Source organism: Melanotaenia boesemani, chromosome 17 (genome assembly GCF_017639745.1).
Source record: "Melanotaenia boesemani isolate fMelBoe1 chromosome 17, fMelBoe1.pri, whole genome shotgun sequence".
Taxonomy (NCBI): domain Eukaryota; kingdom Metazoa; phylum Chordata; class Actinopteri; order Atheriniformes; family Melanotaeniidae; genus Melanotaenia; species Melanotaenia boesemani.
In genome coordinates, this window is record NC_055698.1 from 27,526,843 (window position 1) to 27,552,399 (window position 25,557).

Here is a 25,557-nt window from a genome sequence, read left to right on the forward strand (position 1 = left end):
TACTACTTACACATATGCATGACTGTATTATGGCTAGAATGTAAAAAAAAGTGAAATTGGTTGTTTCAGCTTCTAATTTGAATACTTTTAGGCAACTAAGACACCAATAAATAACCCATTCTCATTTCCCACAGGTCCCCAAAAAATCTCCCCATTATGCCAACATGTACTAATTTATTTTCCCATGCAGTGAAATGTCATTTAGAAGCATCTCTGCCACACTAAGCACCAGCAGTACAGTATTTTGCCCCACAGTCTTAACTACAATACAGCCAGTCAATGGTGGGAAAAAGCTGTCTAGGACCCAGACGTTTTTCCCACCATTGACTGCAATGCATTTCCTCACAGCCTGTGGAGCAAGCCAGTGTGTGCATGTGTGCAGACAGCTTAAGTCAGCTGTTGGCTTGGCGCTTGTACTTCTAGGCTCTCTCCTCTGAGTTTTGAGGGAGACTTACAGCTGAAGAAAACTTGAAAGTATTGACTGCAGTTTGACCCCTGTGACCTCTTACTGTCATCCTCAAGAGAGACAAGCCTGGCTTTTTAACCTCACACTGACCTCACAAAACTTTTATTTTCAAGCTCCTTACCCTTCATGTGCTGACTATGTGAAAAGTTGCCATCATGCTGAGTAATGTATGTAAAAAGACTTCAAGCATGTTTGCACTTATAAGGCCTCTAATGGGGATAACATTGGGGCCACCTCACATTTTAACCCCACTGTACTGTGATGGTAGTTTCCAGCTTTGCATTACATTTGTATCTTGTGCACTGTCTTCAGCAGCTCATATACAGTATGGTGCCTGTGCACACATGCAAACATGCACTCTCAAGTTAAGCAGTCATGTGGCACACAGTTGCCATGTGACGGCTTTTCCTCCCCCCCCTCCTCCTTTCTCCTATCTCTCTCTTTTTGGAGTTATGCTTATTGTGGGATGTCAGTGACTGCACTCATTACTATTATGGGATGCCACAACGAGTGGGAGGGGTGAGCGTGTCCATGGCAACCACAGTTGCTAAGGGAGGGGTGGAGGTGTGTGAGGGGGTGATGTGCATGGAGGAATGGGGAAGAGACTGTAGAAGAGGGAGGGGGGGTGAGTTGACTATTATGGTCTGTACGTTGCAAGGTAACTATGCAGAGTGGGGGAGGGGTGAGTGAAGTGTGTATATGTATGCGAGTGTGTGTGGGGGGATATTATGGGATGCCTGCCCCCTGATCTCTTTGTGTGTGCGCGCGCGAGCGCGGGGTGTGTGGTGTGCGAGGAAGAGAAAGAGACGGCGTCGTGCGCACACGCTACCACAAAAAACACGGAAATATATTTAAATTGTATGCACACCGTTACTTTAAGGAAAATAGGTTCCAAGTATTAAGAAACTGAACCTGGAGTTACTGTTTTGTACGCTGTGTGGAATCAAGTTGTGAGTATCTCAGTTTTGGGGTTGTGAATTGACTTGAGTCGGGGTGAGATGAACAGGGTGAGGAAGCCTCGGACTGCCACAGGAGTCTTCTATGGATAGACGTCAGAATATGAGCGCCTCGTTTTTGTAGTTTGTCTCAAATCTGAGTCTTGCCGCCGGTTCAGCTCAGCTAGCACGCATGCTAATGGGACGGAAAGTAATGATAGTGATAAAATAGTATGTCAGTTAAACGGAGAGATGGACTGAGTAGTAAAGGAACTCAAATTTGAGCTGTCCAAGTTGATAAAGTTAGCTTTATTGTCCCATGTGGTGAGTGTTGATGTCCCTTAGTGTTTTACCGGGTGCTGTGTTTTGAAAGCTCTTTGGTCCTAATAATATACTTACATTTTCTTTTGTGTTCTTATTTATCCTGTTAAACCTGGCCAGTTGCTTCCTCCTAACTACAAACCACGACTTGGACACACTCCAGACTGGGTCCGAACTCTGGATTTTATCACAACACAATAACTTAATTTAGTTAGCTAAACTGTTAGCTAACTAAACAAAGTTTTCTCCTGTCCGCTATGTCTGGAAGTGAAGATGACAGAGATGATTATGGAGCTCCCGACGACCGCTTAATGCAAGGTAAGACGAGGCTCGTTTGTTAGCTGAAATTGCTATGTTCATGCTGGTTATGTGCTAGCTTGAGCAGATGTTTTTGACATTCACATCAATCATGCTGCGTTAGCATAGCGCTAGCTCGTTAGTGCAGCTAACTACCGGGTAGCTAACATGACCAAACCGGCTATTTCGCAGCTTTGCTGCTGTTTAACACACAAAGAACAACAAGATGTTTTACTCGAACCACATTCAGAAGCTGTGTAGCGGGTAGTTGTTTTGTCGTCAAGTCACGCCGACAAACCGGCATGTTCCGTGGGCCTAATGTTAGCCAGCTACCGGTATTTTTTACGTTTCGATGACAAGATGGAGGCAGCCAGTTAGCTTGAAAGCTGGCGGATGACGTTCTGTAGCATTCCCCTCCTCATGGCCGGCGCCTTCGGTTTGAGTTTAAGGGGAAAAGTATAAATAATAATAAAAAGAAAAGCAAGTTATCTGTCTTTTTGCACAACTAATATTACATCCTGGTGTATATATTTTTTGTTTCTTAGGATGTTGTGGTCAAAGATTGTTTACAATTTGTTTTAACTCCGACGAGCACGCGCAGGGTACATAGTGGAACCATTGAGAACAAATAATCGTTCAAACCAGCTTCAAGTATTAAAATTGACCAAAAACTACGCTTTATGCATAAAAACGTGCATTTTCCCCATAATACTCAAAACTATCTTACAAAAATGCATTGTATTACAAAGAGAATTTGAACATCTTGTGAAAAATCATTAATCTGCTTAAGTGCTCGTTATTGTTCCTCTGAAAAGCTCATGTTAATGTCCTCTAACATATTTTATACTGATAATGTGAATGTGGACAGATTTGAAACCAATTAAAACACACGTCAGGCTTCAGCTAAGGAAAATCTTCATGGTTGATTTATACAGATTTTATTCATTTGTTAATCCTGTAGTTTGTCAGATGCAGAGCTGATAACAGATTGTTAATCTTTAGAAAACTGATTGGCAACTGTTTTTGATAATTGATAAATAATTTAAATTATGCTAGGACAGTTAATTGAAGCTCTTTGGATCTAGAAAAACTGATTAAAATGGTATGCGAAATCTTGAAAAGAGGGGTTTAATATTACCTGATTAATTTGTAAAATAAGTAAGATTGTAAAGTGTCACGCTATGGTGTAAAGAGAAAATCTTCATCACAATTTCCTTCGACCCAAATGAAAATCTCAGACAGCTGCTGCCCAGCTGTCAATAATAATCATTATACAAGGAAAGGAAAGCTAAAAAGAATTTGTTATATATCTCATGTTTCTGTTTTTGAACGTTGAACATTTTACTAACAAAGCTTTGTTGCTATCAGATGTTATGTCATTATAAGCTCAGCTCTCATCTTATTTAGGCATAATTAATTAAATTACTAAGTTCTATGACTTAAATCTCACCTGAAAACCATCTGACACCACCTCCACTGTATAACTATGCAAGATTAGACCAGAAAACCAATGTGTTTTTTCATGCAACAGTGTGTTCATGAAATTTGCCACAAGTAAGAAATACAACCAGTGTCATAGCTACATTTGTAACTTGTGCGCCTGCCCACATATGAACAGTCTGGTCTCCTTTATATGTCCCATTACATTAAACCCTTCTTCCTTGCAGTCTGCATTTTAATGGCAGCTTACCATTTACTTTTTACCATGGACAATTACATTAATAGGCTCTGAGTATCAGTGCAACATTGTCAGAAAAGTGGACTGAGATCCCCTGCCGTAAGGCCTGCAGGACTGTGGTAAATCATGTTGACTAATCAGTTGTAAATTAGTGTTTTAACCACCAGAGTAAAACTGATTTGAATCACCCCCCTGAGGACTTAGTGTAAAATAGGATTCTAAGTTAGACCCCTCGTTTATCTTCTACCTCTCCATGTTCTCAGGACTCTTTGCTAGAAATGTGTTAATCAGGGAGAAGGGGGATAATATAATTGTGATGCAAATGATAAACCAGTATTTAATGCTCTAAAAAGTAACAAGTGTCACTTACCAACCCAATTGGTTGGTTTGGTGAGCAAAGCCTCATTTAAAACTAGCATGTGGCTGGTGTTATGTTTCCAGTGTTAACTAATATGTATGTTATCTTCAAAATGTTTGTGAACACAGCCTGATTTATTTCTTTTTTGCAGATGATGAGGAAGAGGAGATCTCAGAGAATGAGGCCCCAAAGGTGAAGAAGAAGAAAAAAGCCAAGAAGAGTAAAGAGGGCAAGGGCAGCAAGAGGCGGTCGCGCAGAGAGGTAACCAGGACCAAATGCTTTTTAGAGCACCTCTGGACCCTAAAGTCATGTGATTGATTTATTTATTTTAGCTTAAAAGTTCATTGTTAATCCGATTTTATAGAAATAAATAAATCCTGTCCTATCTTAATTAGATCTGTCTATGCTGATATCATAGTTAGATTCCAGTGAGAGATGAGTTTTCCTGCCTTGTGACTATTGTTTCACTAATATTTTAGTCTCAGTTTGCTGACTCCCATCTCAATTCACCTTGTTGTAGGAGCTTGCCATCAGCTCCCCAGAGCCCATGGACATGGGTGGGGTGGAGGATGTAGAAGATGGAGGCTCTATCCAACGTTCTGACAGCGAGGGCAGTGATTACACTCCAGGGCGCAAGAAGAAGAAGAGAGCAAGCAGTGGCAAAGAAAAGAAGAGGAATAGCGCAGGGGTTGAGAGGAGCTCTAAGAGGAAAGAGCCAGAGCCAGAAGAAGACGATGACGACGATGATGACGATTGCTCGGTAAGGAAGCGTTTAAAACGTTTAAATAAAGTTTCTCTTCAAGACTTTTAACAGGAAGTATTCATGTATTTGTTGGCAGAGTTGAAAAGTCCCAGTCTTGCTATTTAAAAACCAGACACACCATCTACACACTTCAAAATCATGTATTAATTAATTATTTGATTTGCTCCATTTGTAATCTAATTTGAACATAAAGGAAAACTGTTCTGATGTTCTCAGTGATGGACCCTACAAATTAGTCTGCAAATTGATTTTTAAAGTATCCATCAACCTCTATACTTCCATATGACACTTTCTAAAGCAATGCAGCATTATTGGCCAAACCATACAAACCCACTTGCACAGTTCTATTAAAGTGCTCAGTAATGTAAAATATGTGCAGATGCAACTCTAGATTTTCTGGGTGTATGGTAGCTCTGTTTTTTTTAAAGACAGGAAAAAGTCAAGCATTGGTCTAGGCCAAGTCCACAAAAGGCCCTCCTTTTTCTTGGGAAATAAATGTGCTGACAGCCTTTTTCTTTGCTCCGCAATGAGCACCTTTTACTGTGTACCTGCAATGGAGTCCTCTGTGGTTTGACAAACAGATGATATGAGAGATGGTTGAACAAAGAACTGCGTCTGATGGACTTGGAGCCTGGCAGCCAATAGGGTGTCTTGCAGTTAATGACACTTATGCAAGGGGGTAGGTGTGGGGTGTGTAAGTGTGCCAGTGTGTGTCTGGGATGGGTAGAGAGGGGGAGGGGGTGTGTGTCTATACTGAAAGGGAAAAAAAGCATATATATATATATATATATATATATATAATATGTATACACACACAATATGCATGCATGCATGTGTGTGCTGTTACCATGGCAACCCTCATGGACCTGCACTGCGCACTCTGCCTTTCTTCTTCTGTTTTTTTTTTTTTTTTTTTTTTGTAGATAAATAAATTTTAATTTGTTGGCGGAGCCATCCTCTCTCCAGTCTGTTCTCCATTCTGTGAGATGACGGGTTGCAGAGCAGCTCTGGTCAAAGGTTGCTGGAGGAGGAAGATGTGAGGTATTGTTTTCATCTGCTTACTGGCAGGGTTGAGATGAACCTCTTTGTTCACCCTCCAGGGCCCTTTAAACTTAAGGGGAGTCCCAGGACTGAAAGTGGTTTGTGTCTATTTAATAATAACGAAAAAAACACAAAAAACAGAGACACACGTTAATTCATAAAGGGTGAGTTTGGTTTAATGATTGTGAGAAGATTCTAATAATTAAATAATCTCTGATTTCATCTTGAGGCAAATATTGAAAACACTTTGTTCTTGATTATAAATTGAAAGGATATGTTGCTTTTTTTGGTCTTCTTTGATAATTTACTTAAATATATTTACTTTTCACTGTTTATTGTACAAAAACAAATCTTTTTGGAGACGTGAACTTGAACTTTTATGTTCTAATCATATTCTAGCATCCTGTTCTCCTGATGATTAAGTGGTCACAATGAGCTCGTTTACATGCACACCAAAAATCTGATCATAACCTGATTTATATTCTTATCAGATCATTCATATGATCATGTAATCGACATAATCTGATATCCTTAATCATGTAATGGCAGATCTTTTGATTGTGAGAAATCAGATTAACAGACCTAGATTTCTCCACATCACTGTTATCGTGCATGTAGACCCATAAATTTTATTTTTCTTTTAGGTTTCTTTACATCTGCGCATAACTGAATTGCTTACATCTTTTCAACATCATCCATTAAAAAGACAGAAGCAATGGCATCACAAGTTTAGTGGAACACAAAAGAAAAACACAATGATGTGCAGCAGTGTGTCATTGGGAGTATAATCAAAGTAAAATGTTCAGACTAGGTTGCAAGTCATTAGCTCCCACGTTAGGAGCTATTGCCAAGACAGCAAAGACTGGGTGTTTTGAAAATAGCAAGAAGTTAAGCACCCATGTACAAATTCCAATAATAAACTGGAAAATGTTGACAAGGGTTTTTCCAAATATGGTATCTGAGAAGTGCATGTAGACACGTCACATCCGATAATAATTATCTGATTTTTCTCAGATATGGGATTTTGATGGGAATGTGACTTGTTTTCTGCTTTTCTACAACTAGCTTAAAGTAAAAGTTTAACATCGAGAGCAAAGGTTAGACAGCAGTGTAGTGCTTATATGGGAGGGCAGGTTGGGGGGGGGGACAAAAATCAAAGTTTTCATTTAGAAATTACATAAAGTGAGAAGAATCAATACATTTCTGTGTAAAAGTTAAAAACACCAACCTTTCCTGATATTTGGTTGCAGTTGTGTTAAAACATGTCTGCCCATCACTGTCAATTTTTAAAGCTTTCTGGACTCTTTACTGGCCGCTTGAACTTTTCAACCAATACAAATTTAGTCTGGTGGAGAAAAGTGTGTTGTTGCAAAAGTCTATTATTCCACAGAGATTGCAAGCATCTGTGGCATAATGTTTTTATTCATTGTGAGGTAACATGAGGCCTCACATCCCCTAGTGTGAGGCTTTTGCTGATGTGCAAGGAGAGGAAAAAAAAAGGTCTTGTTTTGTAACATTTTGGTTTTTGTGATGCACAAATACAAAGCAATGCTGCTTTTAAAGCCTGAGCGCTACTGTTTTATTATAAGTCACAGCTGGCCCCACATGTTGGTCACTCGGCCTGTGTGTGGTCAGTCAGAGTTGTAATTATCAGCAGGAGCTTTAAATTTCTTTTCAGCTGCAGGTTTCTGAAACGATACAGCAGTTATGTTGTCTCTTTAGCATGTTGTAAATAAAACCAGAACAGCTTTGTTTATTTTCAGTCTTGTTTACTCAACTAGGTTCTCAGTAACTCCACATTCTGGTGGTTTGATCAATTTGTTTGAGAAGTACTGCTACGTTTTGTGAGAGAACAAGCAAATCAGTCTTTTCCTTTAGATTTTTGTTGCTCCTTTCTCCAAATGCTTTTGGTTCTTACAGCTTTTTTGTTTAGCTGTTTTTACATCTGTGACTCCTTTGAGTGAAACTTCTTTTAGAGTAATCTGTAACAGCAAAAAGATGACGGCATCCCAACTTTTAACATTGGTTTCTTCTTTTTTATGTTTTTAATTGAGCCATGATTTACTTTTTGTAAATCTGTCTTAAATGTTTGATCTTTCTTTTGTCCTATAGGAACCAAAGTCTTCGTCTCAGCTGCTGGATGACTGGGGCATGGAGGACATTGACCACGTCTTTACTGAGGAAGACTACCGATCTCTGACCAACTACAAGGCCTTCAGCCAGTTTGTCAGGTAGATTCTTGTTCTTATTCCTTCAGAATCACTGTTTAAGTAGTTTTATACCAACACAAATGTCACATCTCACCCACGACTGATCTTTATTCTGCTTTTTAAGAGTAGTCATGTAATCATAATGTATTTGGGGAGAAAAACTCGACTCAGGCCACTTATTAGATGTTTATTATCTTTACTCCAGACCCCTCATTGCAGCCAAAAACCCCAAAATTGCCGTGTCAAAGATGATGATGGTTCTGGGAGCAAAGTGGCGTGAGTTCAGTACCAACAACCCCCTGAGAGGCGCAGCTGCTGCAAACGCTGCGCTGGCTACTGCCAACGTACCAGCTGCTGTGGACACCATGGTTGCAGAGGTCGCCCCAGTGGCTGTTGCTCCGCCAGCCCCAGCAGAGCTTCTGCAGACTCCTGCACCTCCAATCCGCAAGGCCAAGACCAAGGAGGGCAAAGGTATATACTTAAACAGTAAAAACAAATTTTAGCTGGTGAAATAACTCATTTGGAAGCTGAACATTCTTTTATTCTTAGCTTATTCTTTCTTTTTGCTGTCCTGCAGGTCCCAATGCCCGCAAAAAATCAAAACCTGCAGCAAAACCACAAGAGAAAAAGAATAATGTCAAGACAAAGAAAGTTGCTCCTTTAAAAATCAAACTGGGAGGTTTCAACAGCAAGAGGAAACGCTCCTCAGTACGAACTCTTTCCTTTGTGTGATTGCTTGGCCTAACTCTTTGCAGACGCATGAACGTGTCTGTTAACAAAGCTGGAAATTTAGTGTTTTTCTCTTGTGCCCAGAGCGAGGAGGACGAGCCTGATGTTGAAAGTGATTTTGAAAATGGCAGCATCAATAGCGTCTCCATCTCGGAGGGTTCAAACAGTCGCAGCAGCCGCAGCAAAAAGAAGACCTCCAAGAGCAAACCCAAGAGAAAGAAAGGTTTGTCTTTGCAAGAAAAAGTTATTAACTTTTAACTAAGTCTTCTCTTTATTTTCATTACTTACTGTTCATTAGATCTTCAAAAACCATTCCATTATGACCGCTAGTAGCTGCTAACTAAGTAAAGATTGCAGGTTAACGTCTCAGCAGAGAGCAGTAATGACTGTGTTCAGGAAAAGCTTTGACAGTGTGTGGAACGCACAGCATGAGGTGCACAGATTCACATTAGTCACTGTGGCTGAATCAGCCGAGTTTGGTATATTTAGAAGTAAAAATCTTCTAAGTTGTGGTATGCAGAGACATCTTCTGTAGCTGTTGTCAAAAGATTGAGGCACCAATCAGAAGATGTCACTGATGGCTTCATGCTGATGACGTCCTGAGGTTAAGAGACACAGTAGTGTCAGTGTGGGGATCTGTTTAACATCAATTGTGGTGTTTAACCACTTCTTGCTAAACAATGAGACTTTAAAGATGCTCAAATTCACACACTGCATCCTTGAAAAGTATTTAATTTATGCCTGCATCATAACATTTAAATAGATGTACCATCTGTAACAATCAGCCTTAGTTCCTCTGAAATGAATGTTTGTATATCTGAAGTGAAACTCTTCCATGTCACTTTATTGAGGTAATCTTTACTCAAGGGAAACTGGTGACTCACTGTGTGGGTTTTCCTGTAACAATGTTAAAAGCATAAACTCATAAATGCCGATATTATAGCTTGTATGAAATTCTGCACCAAATTTCTTTGTAAGATGTAAAGGAACGATTTTTGCACAACATTTTGTTCCTCATCAGAAGCAGAAGAGGGTGACGGATATGAAACGGACCACCAGGACTACTGTGAGGTTTGCCAGCAGGGTGGAGAGATCATTCTGTGTGATACTTGCCCCCGAGCGTACCACATGGTCTGTCTGGACCCTGACATGGAGAAAGCACCTGAGGGTACCTGGAGCTGCCCGCACTGTGTAAGAAACTTGCTCCAAACTTTTAGATTTCAACTGGGAAAATGATTCAAAGGCCGATATACTTAAACTTCCATCTCTTTTCCTTTTTCCCCAGGAGAAAGAGGGCATCCAGTGGGAAGCCAGGGAGGAAGCCTCAGAAGGAGACGAGGACAACGGTGAGATAGGAGAGACTGAGGAGGACGACCACCACATGGAGTTCTGCAGGGTCTGTAAAGACGGAGGAGAGCTCCTCTGCTGCGACTCGTGTCCCTCGTCGTACCACATCCACTGCCTCAACCCTCCGCTCCCCGAGATCCCCAACGGAGAGTGGATCTGCCCCCGCTGCACGGTAAATGGGATAAATGGAGTAAAACCTGTCTCAGTAATGTTCAACAGCTTTGTAAAACTTTTAACCTTTTTAGTTTTGGCCTGCATGACATGACTGGAAATGCAGTTTAACATCAAATCAAACTTAATTTTAGAGCTGAAACAATTGATTCTTAATCAATAGAATTAATGTCTAACTCATTTTTAAGGCCGTCCATAAAGATTAATAATCACATAGTTCATGGAGAAAATAAGTGGTCCATTATTAAGGGATTAAAATGTATTTATTAAAGCCAATAATGCTTCTATTATCAAATAATTTGCTTTTTATTTTCTTGAATTGTTGATTTGTCACAGATGATTTTTAAAAATGTGAAAAATAACTGATGGTAATTTATATAATCAACTTATTAAAAGCTGACTAAACAATTAGATCAGAAATAGAAACTGGTAAAACTGCTCAGTTCAGACGGCATGCTGATGATCTCAACTGGGAAATCTTGGAGAAATTTGAAGGGAATAGTCAAAACTGTCTGTCCTGTTTTAGTGTCCGCCCATGAAGGGGAAAGTACAGAGGATTTTGACATGGCGGTGGGGAGACCCCCCTCCTCCTACACCTGTGCCACGCCCTCCAGACCTCCCGGCTGATGCCCCTGACCCCGCCCCGCTGGCAGGGCGCCCCGAGAGAGAGTTTTTTGCCAAATGGTGCAACATGTCCTACTGGCACTGCTCTTGGGTCACAGAGCTCCAGGTGTGTACAACAAGAACAAAAACAACTATCCAGTCTTTGTATTCCCACTTTAACCTTCCCTGTTCTTGTCCTGTTTAGCTGGAGATGCACTGCCAGGTGATGTTTAGGAACTACCAAAGAAAGAATGACATGGATGAGCCCCCGCCCATTGACTTTGGTGATGGAGAGGAGGACAAGTGCCACAAGAGGAAGAACAAAGATCCAACATATGTTCAGCTGGAGGAGAAATATCTCCGCTTTGGGATCAAGATGGAGTGGCTGATGCTCCACCGCGTCCTGAACCACAGGTTGGAGCACACCCAGCATCCACGCATATGTCTGACTTTCTTACACCTCAACATCGTTTGGCCCTTTTTTGTGATTAAGTGAAATAATTGTGTTTTTATTACCTCTTTGAATAATAGAAATATGTTATTAAACACTGCAAAGCCGTTGCACAAGTTACTGGGTTGTAGGAATGTTACATTTGCCTGACACACAAGTTTTCTTGGGCCAGTCGCTGCAAGCAGGATTCCTGATACGGATCACGTGATCAATTTGATCATTAAATATGATTTGCATTATTTTTCATTGTGACTATTTTTTTTAACCAGCTTCCTGTTTATACATTGAAATGAAAAGATGAGAAAATGTTAGGAATTGTCTTTTTCCCCATTCTTTAAAACCACAGCAAACATTAAGATTTACTTTTCATTCAGATTATTATTTTTTTTTTAAATAATTTTACTAGTTTTCTGTAGAAAGATAAATAAAAAAGATGAATCAACAAAAGATAAATCCCTGATTTTGATTTGCTTTTGAAATTAACTTTTTTTTTTAAGCTTACCGGCTGTCGGGGACCTGCTTCAGATTGGGAGCGTTTAGTAAATGGCTTTAGAGAGATTGACAGGCACTGTAAAACTTTTACTGAATTTAAAATAATATTACTGCCAGCTCAGATTATTTTCTTTGTGAACACACACACAAAAAGCCATAAGAACATTTCCCCTTCTGCAACTAATCTCCAAACCCAGGATTAGTTTTGATTGGTGACATCTAAAAGGTGTTTTTGCTGACATCCTGTTTTATGCAACTTAAAGGTGTCTTCTTGTCTGTAAGTGCAGCATCTACAGTCTCCTTAGTGAGTGTTTTGATATGTTATGTATTTGGGTTATGCTTATTTTTCTGTCTTTCTTCAAACATAAAAGAAAGAAAACTTAATATGATGTCCATGTAAATGTCATTGTACTCTGTATAAAGAAAATAAAGGCTTTCTTTCTTTCACTGTCTTTCTCCCATGTTTTCCAGTGTGGACAGGAAGAACAACGTCCACTACCTGATCAAGTGGCGAGAGCTGCCATACGACCAGTCCACCTGGGAGGCCGAGGACATGGACTTGCCCGAGTTTGACCTCTACAAGCTACAGTACTGGAACCACAGGTAAGATGGATTCAGCTTAAACCTGATGACAACCAGGACAAACAATGTGTGCAGCTTTATGTACTGTGTATGTGTGTTTGGTACAGAGAGCTGATGATGGGAGATGAAGGGAGACCAGGAAAGAAAATGAAGATTAAAGGAAGGGTGAAGCGGCCAGACAGGCCTCCTGAGAACCCGGTTATAGATGTAAGTCCACTGGAATGACTCTTAGCTTTTGTTTGTACTTTGATTAAGATGTTGGTTGAGTTACGAGTCATTAGCAGCTGCTACTTTGTGACGGCTAATAAACTGTGAACCATTACCCCAAAGCTCGCCGAGCATCCTTTTTGGCACATTTTTAATATGTTGAGGACTTTACAGAGTTAGTTTAAATAATTCTGTAATCCTTTCTGACTTGTGTTTCCAGCCAACGATAAAGTTTGAGCGTCAGCCAGAGTACCTGGACAGCACTGGAGGGAATCTGCACCCCTACCAGCTGGAGGGTCTCAACTGGCTGCGGTTCTCCTGGGCTCAGGGTACCGACACCATCCTGGCCGATGAAATGGGTCTGGGAAAGACTGTGCAGACCGCAGTCTTCCTCTACTCGCTGTATAAAGAGGTGAGTAGTAATGAGATCCTGGGTTGTGCTTATGTGCTGCATGGTAACACCTCTGGAAACTGGAGTCACTTGTTTTGTGGTGAGTTTTTGGGGATCGCTGCTTCTCAGGCAGTTAGTTTAGAAACATGAGTGCTCGGCTCATGCAGTAGAAGCAGTTTGCAACTTAGAAGTTTGTCAATATCTATATTTTTCCAGAATTTGGTTCACTTTTAGATTAAAATGACTTAATTTGACATTTTTTAAAGTTTTAACTCAGTTGTGTTGGAGTTTTCCTGTGTGACTGTGAAGTGCTCTGCAGCTTGTTTTCCTATTGGTCTGTAGCCATCCAGCCATTTTGTTTAAGTCAGGTGAAATCTGACGACATTAACTTGGATCTGGAACTATAAACAGTCACACATTGATCATGTGTGTCACTGCTGCCCCCTAAAGGTGGGGGGCTGGAAAACTCTGCTAAAGCTGCTGGGGATTATGTGACTTAACTGGATTTATTTAGATATTTTTTATTTTGTTAATTGTTTTTATTTATTGTGATTAATATTAATGTTTTAATCATATGCACTGAACTGGCAGAAATGTTCAATCACCTGTTTCCCCCAAGATGCACAATTTATTTATTTTTCTTTGTTTTATTGGTTAAAAGATTTAATCAAGGATCAGTTATCTCATACACTTTAAGGTAAACAAGAGCAAAAGATGTAATCAATCAGCTCTTTGCTTATGTTTTTGGTTAAATTAAGTGTCATGGATTTTGAGCTTTAAAAAAAAAGAATCATAATCATCATTAGGAATGTAATTTTTATTTATTTATTTATGTTTAATTCCAACAAATTTTTTGTTTATTTATAATCTCTGCAGTTCTGCCCCCATTCTGAAGTATTGTCAGTGTTTCTGCTAGGTTTACAGCTTTGAGAGGGGGGTATTGACACAAGCTCGTTACCTCTTCATGGGAGGCCCCCGAGCAGCGGGTGGCATGAGATTTGTACAGTACAGAAGATTTTTTCACATGTTAGGAAGCATCGACCCTAAGATGTAGCATACCAAAATCACAGGGAGAAACTCAGCTATAAGACTAGCAAGTCTAGGCATCCAAATTAAACACAGTTCAAACCCCAAGCAATTATATGGGCATGTAACAAAAAACACGAGAACAGCACAGGCCACTTGTGACCACTGCTAACTTCTCCACCTCAAGCAAACATGGTGTCATATGCAAGCAGAGACTCTGCTTTTACAAAGGTGACAAAAACTATCGGAGCTAGCAGCTAAAGAGTAGCAAACAAAAAAAATTTTCCACATCAAAAAACTACTCCTGTGACTCAGCCTTTGTTTGAAGTTAATCCTGAAGTTCTTGGTAGTTTCCATGAAGATATGTGATTTTATAGTGAAGTATTTGCTTTTTCTATCATGTACTATCTTCGGGTTCACGTCTTTCTGGATCCTTCCTTCTCCTGACTCTGACAATTAATTAAAATGTCCATCATCATCATCAGCTGATGGGTTCCTCAGATATTCACTTGCGTAACACCTCTATTAAAAAGATTTATAAAAGTGCTCAGGCTCACCTTTTTACCTTTCTATTTTTGCATAGTTACTCATCAGACATTACTTTACTAATCCCTAGATGAATTTAACTGCTACCCTCTGGTTTTCACTGAGAGTAACGTTTTCTTCTATAAGAGAACCATTAATATTTTCTACTGTGTTCCAGGTGAATTTACTGACACAGTAAAACATATCTTGTTTGTGACACTTCTGTGGTTATCTCACATGTCTTGGCTTGAGACCGAGATTATACATACAGGCCTTGTAGTTGTGAAGATATACTTAATTTATTTTTGGTCTGTCATTTTGGACAAGAGGCAGATAAAATAGGCATTTCCTAGAAAAAGTTAAAGGGCTATCAGGAATACTACATTCCTAAAACCAAAAAGATATTTTAAATGATTTAATATTCATTTTCTATGTACTACATTTCATCCATTTATTCATGCAGGCTTGTATGAAAAGGGTTATGTAAGTGTACAGGTTGCATTTATGATGCAGGTAGAGGGTGAAATTGTATTTTCTGCATTTTATTCTGTTCTTGACTGAATTCCATACATGTAAGTTACAGTACCAGTCAAAAGTTTGGACGCATTTACCCGTTAGATTTAATGGGAAAGTGTGTCCAAACTTTTGATTGGTACTGTAAATCTAAACTTAATAAACAGGGGGCGCAGGGCGTTATTTTAGCACTGCTGAATCCTGCTGTCCTGTGTTCACAAAGAACTCTAAAGTTGTAACCTCACATCATTATATGAGATAAAAATGATGATGATGGTTCATCAAACTTGTATAGCGCTTTTTTGGACACTCAAAGACGTTCTTATCATTTGACAGGTAAATTTCATAATGGACTAATTTTCCATAAATGACTGAAATACGTTGTGTAGAAGCACAGAGGACAGAAAAGGTTCAACTTTTGAAATGTCCTGACAAATGTTGCTGTAAATTTTTTCAAAGTTCAGATATGAGAAAACGTACCGATATGAATAAAGTCTAAAAGAAAATTTAATTAATTTTAAGCTGCATTATGCTTCAGAAATTACTACAAAACTTGTGGATTCTGCTTGTTTAGCTGTGCATGTTCCTGGATGGACATGCAGATTTGTGCGAAACACCGGGGCAGGAGAACTGCTACTCGGGCTCGGCAGGTGTTGTCATCTTCACCTCCCTGGGAGCGTTTATAAACGGCATATGTTTTTGTCTACTTTTCACATGGCTTCTCTCCTAACAGAAGGGGAAATATTTACTCAAACTTGGTGATTAGATTTTAAATAAGTGGAAGATTTAATTGATGTTGGCATAATTTTTCAAACTTTTTCCCTGTTGAACAGCCTATATATGTTGTACACTCTTTAATATTGTCTTCTGCCACTGGGATATTAGTGTCTTTACAGTCTGCACATTAAGTGAGATGACTGAGGTGTTGAATGTGTGGTAACTTGTCTTGTAACAGTGATGCAAACAGCTGTTATGGCTCTAAATCATGCCTGCTTCGCTGCTGGACATGTGCTGACTTCCTCTCTCCACCTCCAGGGTCACTCTAAAGGGCCATTCCTGGTCAGCGCTCCTCTCTCGACCATCATCAACTGGGAGAGAGAGTTTGAGATGTGGGCGCCTGACATGTACGTGGTGACATACGTAGGAGACAAGGACAGCAGAGCCGTCATCAGAGAGAACGAGTTCTCCTTCGAAGACAACGCCATCCGAGGAGGGAAGAAGGCGTCCAGGATGAAGGTGAGAGGAGACAGTGGGGGGAAAAAACCAAAGTCAGAATGAAAACAATCTTAGCAGAAGCTTGAGTTTCTTTGCTTTCCCTCCAACAGAAAGACTCATCCATCAAGTTCCACGTTCTGCTGACGTCATATGAGCTGATCACCATCGACATGGCTGCCCTGGGCTCCATAGACTGGGCTTGTCTGGTGGTAGATGAGGCCCACAGGCTGAAAAACAACCAGTCCAAGGTAAAAACACATAAGATTATAGATAAAGCATTAAAAACGTTCGGACCACCAACAAAGTTGTAGAAGTTTTCCTGCTTTTAAATTTAGTTGAATCCCACGTGTTACCATCATGCTGTCTCTGCAGGGTTTTTTCTTGTAAACAGCTGTAGTCAGTCTGTTGGGAATATTTCTGAATAGAAAACACATGCAGCTGTTTTTTTACTCACCCTGAAACTGTTGCAAACATGTTCTTTGTGTCCCCTTCTTTAGTTTTTCCGAGTGTTGAACAACTACTCGCTGCAGCACAAACTTCTGCTGACCGGAACTCCTCTGCAGAACAACCTGGAGGAGCTTTTCCACCTGCTCAACTTCCTCACACCTGAGAGGTTCAAGTAAGTCTGGTGTTTGGAATTTAGTTGGGAACATGACTCCGTATAGGTGGTCAAAGAAAACTAAGACAACAGCAGCTGACTTCTGTAGTCAGTTAGCTGTGTGACAGCTTTTGTTTTTAGCAGCAAAAACCTCATCTGTACTTGTCTTTATCTGCAGCAACTTGGAGGTCTTCTTGGAGGAATTTGCCGACATCGCTAAGGAGGACCAGATCAAGAAGCTTCATGACATGCTGGGTCCGCACATGCTCAGGAGGCTGAAGGCCGACGTCTTCAAGCACATGCCCTCCAAGACCGAACTCATTGTCAGAGTGGAGCTCAGCCCAATGCAGAAGTAAGCGCAGAGTTTTTGATATGAAAGAAATTAGACGGGTTTAAAAAATTAAGCTGAACATTTGTCTTCTGTTTGCAGAAAATACTACAAATTCATTCTGACGAAAAACTTTGAGGCCCTGAACACAAAAGGAGGAGGAAACCAGGTTTCACTGCTCAATGTTGTCATGGACCTCAAGAAATGCTGCAATCACCCCTACCTCTTCCCTGCGGCTGCTATGGTACGACCCAAAATCCAGGGAAAAACTTAGTCCTGCCTGTTAGTTAGAAAATAAACCAAGACTCGCACATGCAAAGATGAATCTAAGTGAGATGTGCCACAGAGGTTTTGGGATCCCAGACAGAATGATATAGCCCTCAGCCAAAGTTTCTTTGCAGTCATTTTAATCTAAATTTTTTATTGATCAATTTAAACAGGAAGCTCCAAAGATGCCCAATGGGATGTATGACGGAAATGCACTCACAAAATCCTCTGGCAAACTGCTGTTACTGCAGAAGATGATGAGAAAACTGAAGGAGGGAGGGCACCGAGTACTGGTTTTCTCTCAGGTGAGGCACCCCGTAAACACAGAGTTTGAAGCTACTTTTTTTTAGACTAGTTGATTGCTGTATTTACTTTACTTGGTTTAGAAATCTGTGGCCTTTGCTTTTATTTTCGTTTACAGATGACTAAGATGTTGGATCTTCTGGAGGACTTCCTGGAGAATGAGGGTTACAAATATGAGAGGATTGATGGAGGAATCACAGGAGGGATGAGACAGGAAGCTATCGATCGTTTTAATGGTGAGATTATACGCCAACCACCATCTATCTTTTTTTTCTCTGTATCCATCCCTTCTTCTTAGACTTTCCTGGGTTCCTCCTCTTACACTTCTTGTACAAATCAACTTTTTTATTCTTTTGGAAGCGTTGAAATTTTAATCTATTTTGTGTGGATCAGTTAAATCCTTAACTTTCATTTTGAGACCAAAATTCTCTTTTCTGTCCTTTATTTCTTTTTCTTCTTATTATTGTTTTTAAACGCTGCATTCATTATTTCCACCTTCATCCCTCAGCTCCTGGTGCTCAACAGTTTGCCTTCCTGCTGTCGACAAGGGCTGGAGGATTGGGCATCAATCTGGCCACAGCCGACACCGTCATCATCTACGACTCTGACTGGAATCCTCACAATGACATCCAGGTATGGCGCTGCCACTCGTTTTTATCTTTAAAAAATGGTTAAAAGCTGTTTATTTAGCTGTTCAAATGGGAATATATATATTTTTATTTAGGCCTTCAGCAGAGCTCATCGTATCGGTCAAAACAAGAAGGTGATGATCTACCGATTTGTCACCAAGGCTTCAGTGGAGGAGAGGATTACTCAGGTAAACTGCACACCCTAAAACAAATACTTAACTCTGTGCTGAAGTCGTCGTAATAGAAATAACACTTCTTTTTTTTTCATGTTTCTGCTCCAGGTTGCTAAGAAAAAGATGATGCTGACTCACCTGGTGGTCCGACCTGGTCTCGGCTCCAAAACCGGTTCCATGTCCAAACAGGAACTGGATGACATTCTCAAGTTTGGAACAGAACAGCTTTTCAAGGATGAAGGAGAGGGTGAGAATGAGTTAGTTAGCAAAAAATACATTTATGTTACATCAAAAAGAAAATGAGCTACATTCATGTGTTTGTGTTCCTTCAGGGGAGAAAGAGGAGGACAGCAGTATCATTCACTACGACGACAAAGCCATCGACCGACTGCTGGACAGGAACCAGGACGCCACCGATGACACGGAGCTTCAGAGCATGAACGAATATCTGAGCTCGTTCAAAGTGGCTCAGTATGTGGTCAAAGACGAGGAGGAGGAGGTGAGCCCCCCCCAGCTGGCTTGTGTGGAATTACTGCAATATTTCCCTCAATCTGCCTTCTTCTCACCGTGAAACTGTACGCTGTCGCTCAGGAGGAGGAAGTGCAGCGGGAGATCATCAAGCAGGAGGAGAGCGTGGATCCAGATTACTGGGAGAAGCTGCTGCGGCACCATTATGAGCAGCAGCAGGAGGATCTGGCCCGGAACCTGGGCAAAGGCAAACGGATCCGCAAGCAGGTCAACTACAACGACGGCTCACAAGAAGACAGAGGTAGACATTTTTTCTTTTTAAAACAATAATACCACTCAAATGAGATTTCTGTCTCCTTTCTAAAACAAATCTGAAGAGCAAGTATGCAGGATTTTAATTTTTGTAGTTGAACATTGCGGTAATATCAGTTCTTACAGTAATTAAACCTTTTTATTGATGAATTATTGTCAGAGATGAAAACATTGATGATGGTGTGAAATTTTTGGCAAATATTCAAAAGGTTTTTAAATTTTTTCAGCATTTTCTCTAAAATGCAAGAGATTCAACAGAACTGAAGAATAGGGACGAATGAAGTTCTTAAAGTTGATGTTTGTGCAGTTTTAAATTTTTTGGTAATTTGCTTATAACTAAGAATAAGTCAGTTACTGTATGTTGACTTTTATTTGTTTAAGGAATTATTTTAAGAAACAAACTCTTTAAATCGATGAACAGAACAAAGAATTAATTTAATATAGAAAGTAATTCGGAAGGAGAAGAAACAGTAAGACGAAGCTGCATGAAAGGAGGGTAATACAACTGTACTAACTGTAACTGAAATTTAATACGGTTCATTTGCAACAACACACATCACAGCTGCTTCTCAGCTAATCTCAGCTTGTGCAAAAGGAGAACAGAACAACCAAATAGTAGCTTAAAAACAGCCTGTAGTGACTCTTTACACACAAACTGATACCGTACCGCATCATAAAAGTTTCACATCTTGGCTGTACAAAGATGCACCATTTTTAAATGGTCTCCTGTAATTCACTGTTCAGCTCATGCAACTGTCATACAAACATGTTCTTTTTATTTCCCTCAAAGCTGATTGGCAAGATGACCAGTCCGATGGCCAATCAGATTACTCTGTGGCGTCCGAGGAGGGTGATGAAGACTTTGACGAGAGATCAGAAGGTAAGGAGAATTTTGTGTGTGTTCATATTAACTCTTTCATTTATTTTAATAAGCACGCTTTGTTTTTCTGTAGTAAGTCTTATTTAGCCTCCAAACCCAAATTATATTTTAATTAAGTGAAAAAACTTACTTACTTATATTTTACAGGATATAATAATTAAACTCACTGGTATTTTTTGATGCTCCTGATGGTAAAAACAAATATCATCCAGCATAATTGAAGCCTGAAAGATAAATTGTCTTAGGGGACATCTTCATCTCTTTACAGGATCATTTTACAGTCAAAAACATCTGGTTCAAGACACCTGCTTCACCACAGATTATCTCATAGTATCTGTTTAATCACCACATCTGTTTCCTCTCTGCAGCCAACTCTCGCAGGCCGAACAGGAAGGGCCTGAGAAACGACAAAGACAAACCATTGCCCCCCCTGCTGGCCAGGGTGGGAGGCAACATTGAGGTGAGCTGCTCCATCATCCTTAACTATTGGATCTGCATGGTTTTACCTACATGATGCTGGAAAGTACTTAGAAACCAGCAGAGTTTTAATCTTTGATCCTCTGTCTTTTCACAGGTGTTGGGTTTCAACTCTCGTCAGAGGAAGGCCTTCCTGAACGCTGTGATGCGTTACGGGATGCCTCCCCAGGATGCATTCACCACCCAGTGGCTAGTCCGAGACCTGCGAGGGAAATCAGAGAAAGAGTTTAAGTAAGAGTCACTGCTTCATCTTTGGCTAAATACACCGACTACAGACTCTGATTCTGTTCACGCTTCGCCTCTTTCGTAGCGCTTTAACCTCCGTTTGCATACAAAGCTCAGTTTACAAATCCAGCTGCAGACCAGCATTTTCATACACATTAGTTTCTGTTCAGTTGTCCGCGGTCCTTAGATGAGCTCATAAAATCTAAAGGAACATCCCTGATTAGTAAAGTACTCTGATGTATCATAAATTTTTAATTTCTCTCACCTTCTCAGGGCCTACGTCTCTCTGTTCATGCGCCACCTCTGTGAACCCGGAGCCGACGGTGCTGAGACCTTCGCAGATGGTGTTCCCAGAGAAGGGTTGTCACGGCAACATGTTCTCACTCGCATCGGTGTTATGTCACTTATTCGCAAAAAGGTAAAAAGAATTTCATTCCCTTTCTTTCTTTATTTTCTTTTCTTATTTTAAGTGAGTGTATCTGTTATCGTCCCAATAACAAAAAACAAAGACATAAATAGACCAAATAAAGCAGCTGTGGGTCGTCTTCTTTCATCAGCTTGCAGAGAAGATATCTGAGTAACTATCGCATGTAAACATGTTTATAAGAATGACCATTCATAAAAGTTTCAAATACCTGGAGGCTGTAGCAGAAAAACTATATTTATTTTGTGGGAAAACACGTTCTTGTGAGAATTTGTTGGTTTTATCTGCTTCTGTTCTTTTTATGTTTAATATCTTTAGATGTTGGTTGATTGGTTAACTATCTTGGTAAAATTTCCTGAAATAAGAATACATTTCTAGGCTTTAGACAAGTGATAAATATCTTAAAACAACTGAAACTCTCATTTCGAGTACCTTATTAAGTTAAAACAAAAAAAAAAAAAAAAAAAAAACAATGAGCATTTCATTGAGTACAAGACTCAAACCTGATTGTGACTGGATTTTTCTATAGGATGCTGTTATATCTCTTCATCTTAGAGCTGTTTGTGCAGGATTTATTAGGACCTTACAAAATCTCTACTAACCTTAATATTAGTCTGTAAGAAAAGGCACTGTTATTATTTTCTGAAATGGGACAATTAAAAGATAAAAAAATTGAGTATTTAAATGAAAATGCTGTGACCCAGAACCTCTCTCCAAGGTGACTTTTTTCATATTAGCTCAAGATGTTAACTTGCAAGAAATCGCACTGACCTGGATGCGGGTTCATTGTCCTCTAGGTCCAAGAGTTCGAGCATGTCAACGGCCAGTGGTCGATGCCCTGGATGGCCGAGCTGGAAGAGAACAAGAGGGCTGCAGCTCAGCCGGAGTCTCCTGGGAAAACCCCATCCACCGGCACCCCTGCCGACACACAGCCCAATACCCCCGCTCCAGGTTAGACACATGCAGAAAATAAATTTGACCCTTGATACTCCGCTGAGATAAAAATTCCCAAAATATTTAGCAATGAATGAATCTTTCTGTAGCTGATGATTCCGCAAAGAACGATGAAGCAGCAAAAGACGGGGAGAAGGAGGTGAGGAAAGAGGGTGAGGCGGAGAAGAACGGCAAGGAGCCTGTCAAATCCACCGAGGTAACGACAATACGTTTAAATGGTATGAGGAAAAGTGTTGGCATTTTAGAGAGAAACCTAAGATTTTCTGACTGCTTTTCTCTGTGATTCCAGGTTATCGCCATTCCCGATGATGACGAGAAGAGTCCGGAAGCAGAGCAAGAGAAAAAGAACGGAGAGGAGCCAATGGAGACAGACAAGCCGAGCAACGGGGAAGCAGAGAGCGTGAAGGAGAAGGAAACCGAGAAGGAAGGAGAAGGCGAGAAGAAGAGTCCAGAGGGAGAAGAGGAAACCAAACCGCCTGTAGAAGCAAAGACAGAGGTGTCAGAGATCAAACCCGAGGACTCGGAAAGCAAAGGTAAAACTCGTCCGTTTTCTTCCTGTTTGCAATTTTTGCTGCTGTCTTAAATCCTCTCTGACTTCACTACATGTTAATATACTTGCTTTGCAGTAGAAGAAAAGAAGGAAGAGAAGACAGAAAAGATGGACACCACTCCACCTGTAGATGAAAAGAAAGGTACCAGCTGCTTTTCCTTAAAAATATTTCACAGCATATTTCAGCACTGCTTCAATGCTCTGTAACTGTTGCTCTTCTTGTCTTGCAGAAGTGAAGGATGAGAAGGACGCTCAGAAGCCAGAAGAGGCGACCAAGCTGCAGAACGGAGACAGCAGCAAAGAGGGCGCCACGACCGCTGCAGCTGCTTCCACGCCCAGCGGAGTCAGCGAGGAGAAGAAGAAGGCCAAAACCCGCTTCATGTTCAACATCGCAGACGGAGGATTCACAGGTAGCCACAAATCCAAATATAAACAAAGATTTTTTTTGGGTTTGTTTTATTGCATAACGGACCTCCTCTCCATTAGAGCTCCACTCTTTGTGGCAAAATGAGGAGCGCGCTGCCACGGTTACCAAGAAAACAAATGAGATCTGGCACCGCCGTCATGACTACTGGTTGCTGGCTGGCATCATACAGTATCCTTTTCCTACCGGAGTGATCAGTGGCTCATTTACCTTATTAATGTGAGGATGTACTAGAACAATTCTTGTTCTAAGATAGCAGCTGTTATTCTTCTTAACCGTCGCTTACTTCAGACATGGTTACGCACGCTGGCAGGACATCCAGAATGACGTGAGGTTTGCCATTCTCAACGAGCCTTTTAAAGGGGAGATGAACAGGGGGAACTTTTTGGAAATCAAGAACAAGTTCCTCGCCCGACGATTCAAGGTGTGAAAGGAAGTTTTACCCATGTAACACAGTTAAATGTAAAATATGGAGAATATGAATTATTTACATCAACCTACTGCATCTTTTCCTCATTGCACTTCTGTTTTTGATGCTTTTAATTTGATTTATTTATTTATTTTCCCCTGATGGCATCTAGTGCATCGTAATCTGTAGGACAAGCTTGTGTTTTTATTTAGTTTATTGATCCCTTTTTGCTGAGTCGGCATTTTTGTGCAAATTACTAGAAGTGGTTATAATTGTGTACAGTTTTAGACAACATAGGTTTTGTAATGTCCACAAATCAGCAACAAAACGTATCTTTAAGTCCATAAAATGTCGGTTAAGTGACTTTTGCTCAGACTAATCATTTAATTTAATCTCCAGCTTTTGGAACAAGCGCTGGTGATCGAGGAGCAATTGCGTCGTGCTGCCTACCTCAACATGTCAGAGGATCCCTCCCACCCCTCCATGGCCCTCAACACTCGCTTCAGCGAGGTGGAGTGTCTGGCCGAGTCACACCAGCACCTCAGCAAGGAGTCCATGTCCGGGAACAAACCGGCCAATGCCGTCCTGCACAAAGGTAAACACCGAGAGCAGGAAGTGGAAATGATCAACCTTTTATGCACCCTGTTAAATACTACTTTCTGAATAATGTTAAGTCTGCAAAAAAAAAATAACATAAATCTTGAATTTGCAAACAGAACATCCACTGAGTGAAACTACGGTTCTCACTATAATTACTCTTTCAGTGCTGAAGCAGTTGGAGGAGCTGCTGAGTGACATGAAGGCGGATGTGACTCGCCTCCCAGCAACCATCGCCCGCATACCGCCGGTTGCCGTTCGACTCCAGATGTCTGAGAGGAATATCCTGAGCCGCCTGGCGAGCCGAGGACCTGACGCTCAGGCACAGACACAGCAGGTCACCAGATTTGTTAAATTAAATTCTGAAGTTTTGATTTTTAAATGCAACAAAAAGTTAAATAATTATAAAATAATTTTTCTGTTTCAGATGTCGCAGCAGTAGACTGAAAATCGTCTCTAACCTTGAGAACCACCCCCTGCCTCATGTCTACATTCCTGATTGGTGCACAGCAGAATAATGGACAACACACCCAAGCTTGAAGCCACGCCCAGTTCTCTGTCTTTTCTTTCACCCAACCAACAACGAACTTTACAGGATTTTTCTGGAGAACCAAATCTCCTTCAGACCCCTGAGAATGAGGCTGTGGACAGAAAAAGCTTTTTTTTTTTTTCTTTTTTTTTCAATTTCTGTATTAATATTATTGATATAATGTTATTATGATGTTTTTTGGGACCTAAATAAAAAAGAAAACGTAAACAATTTGTGTGCTGAGTCATTTCAGAACAATTTGGTCTATAATAGGGTATCTTTGATCAAAGGAAGTCCATAGTTTAACATTACATTATAATAACTTATTTAGTGGGATAAAAATGTGATCGGAAACTACTCTAATGGCCTCTACAGTCCCCAGATCTCAATCCAGCAGATCAGCTTTGGGGATGTTGTGGAACAGGAGATTCTCATCACAGATATGCAGCCGTCAAATCTGCACCAACTTTGTGAGGCTTTCATGTCGATACGGCGCAAAATCTCAGGAATGTTTTTAACACCTTGTTGAATCTATGCCACCAAAAGTTAAGGCAGTTCTGAAGGAAAAAGGAGATCCAACCTGGTACTAGCAAAGCGGATCTGATACTGGTCAGTAGGAATATATAATATGGGGTAAACTGCAACAGAGCTACACTTAAACGTAATGGTGTTAATTTAAATGTGTTGGT

At 40.5% G+C, this 25,557-nt stretch overlaps 1 protein-coding gene across 2 annotated transcripts; it reads left to right on the forward strand.

Moving 5' to 3' along the window:
• Positions 1-1,220: 1,220 nt before the first annotated feature.
• Positions 1,221-25,090, forward strand: chd4a (chromodomain helicase DNA binding protein 4a). Of its 2 annotated transcripts, none has more exons than XM_042012142.1 (41): positions 1,221-1,416; positions 1,843-2,040; positions 4,207-4,316; positions 4,576-4,815; positions 7,972-8,090; positions 8,275-8,540; positions 8,647-8,777; positions 8,883-9,021; positions 9,820-9,989; positions 10,084-10,317; positions 10,843-11,046; positions 11,125-11,333; positions 12,334-12,465; positions 12,552-12,651; positions 12,872-13,063; positions 16,142-16,342; positions 16,432-16,569; positions 16,819-16,940; positions 17,098-17,271; positions 17,350-17,491; positions 17,688-17,819; positions 17,936-18,053; positions 18,326-18,450; positions 18,542-18,634; positions 18,728-18,866; positions 18,952-19,118; positions 19,211-19,388; positions 20,190-20,279; positions 20,648-20,739; positions 20,854-20,987; positions 21,255-21,399; positions 22,203-22,356; positions 22,449-22,555; positions 22,649-22,892; positions 22,986-23,051; positions 23,140-23,319; positions 23,396-23,504; positions 23,625-23,757; positions 24,142-24,337; positions 24,507-24,676; positions 24,767-25,090. In XM_042012142.1, exons 2-41 carry the CDS (start codon positions 1,980-1,982, stop codon positions 24,779-24,781), a joined length of 5,871 nt encoding a protein of 1,956 aa, XP_041868076.1. In that variant the 5' UTR covers positions 1,221-1,416; positions 1,843-1,979; the 3' UTR covers positions 24,782-25,090. The 2 variants fall into 2 exon arrangements, with proteins under 2 accessions (XP_041868076.1, XP_041868077.1); XM_042012143.1 differs by lacking the exon at positions 1,221-1,416 and adding an exon at positions 1,464-1,725.
• Positions 25,091-25,557: the final 467 nt, after the last annotated feature.

Excerpts from the sequence above, each read along its gene's own strand:
- chd4a (XM_042012142.1), top strand. The coding sequence starts at position 1,980 with ATGTCTGGAAGTGAAGATGACAGAGATGATTATGGAGCTCCCGACGAC. Across the intron at positions 18,451-18,541 it reads ATCCTCACAATGACATCCAG|GCCTTCAGCAGAGCTCATCG; the intron begins GTATGGCGCTGC and ends ATTTTTATTTAG. Across the intron at positions 22,556-22,648 it reads AGCCTGTCAAATCCACCGAG|GTTATCGCCATTCCCGATGA; the intron begins GTAACGACAATA and ends CTGTGATTCCAG.